Source organism: Chaetura pelagica, unplaced genomic scaffold (genome assembly GCF_000747805.2).
Source record: "Chaetura pelagica isolate M959 unplaced genomic scaffold, ChaPel_1.0 scaffold117, whole genome shotgun sequence".
NCBI classification, from domain to species: domain Eukaryota; kingdom Metazoa; phylum Chordata; class Aves; order Apodiformes; family Apodidae; genus Chaetura; species Chaetura pelagica.
In genome coordinates, this window is record NW_009954185.1 from 8,165,686 (window position 1) to 8,166,117 (window position 432).

General features: G+C 63.9%; 1 protein-coding gene across 1 annotated transcript in view; it reads left to right on the plus strand.

Annotated features, from left to right (window-relative positions):
• Positions 1-7: 7 nt before the first annotated feature.
• SCUBE1 (signal peptide, CUB domain, EGF-like 1) overlaps positions 8-432 on the plus strand; it is a gene marked incomplete at its 5' end in the record, with an annotated part of 211,088 nt that continues 210,663 nt past the window's right edge. The window contains one exon of the mRNA XM_010002978.1: positions 8-65. Within this exon, the coding sequence (XP_010001280.1) occupies positions 8-65 (58 nt within the window). The remainder of the gene's footprint in view (positions 66-432) is intronic.

The following is a 432-nucleotide window of genomic DNA, read 5'->3' on the forward strand; positions in this document are numbered from 1 at the left end:
GCGCTGCTGTTTGCTTTTCGCTCTCGCCTGGGCCGGCAGGTTGGCGGGAGGCAGCGGGGGCGCAGGTAAGGAGGGGGCTCTGCCGCCTTCCCCAGCGTGGGGCGGCCAGCAGTCCCCCGGGGGGACCCTGGGCGTCCGCTCTCCTCTGCCTGCTGTAAGGTGCTGAGGGGGAGGTCACTTCTCGCTGCTGGTGGTGCCGGGGGTGTTGGAAGTTGCGGTGGGGAGGCGTTTTCTCGCGTGTCTGACACTGCCGGAGCCGAGGGACGTCTGGAGGGAGAGACGGGGCACAAAAAGTTACTTTTCTTTAAGCGCCTGTGAGATGGGTCTGTGCAGAACCCTGGGGACTCCGCAGGGAAAGCGGTGGCTCTTCCATCTTCGCAGGTTTTCCCTGAACGCCCATTCACGCGAAGAGCTGGTGTTGATCTTAAAAGG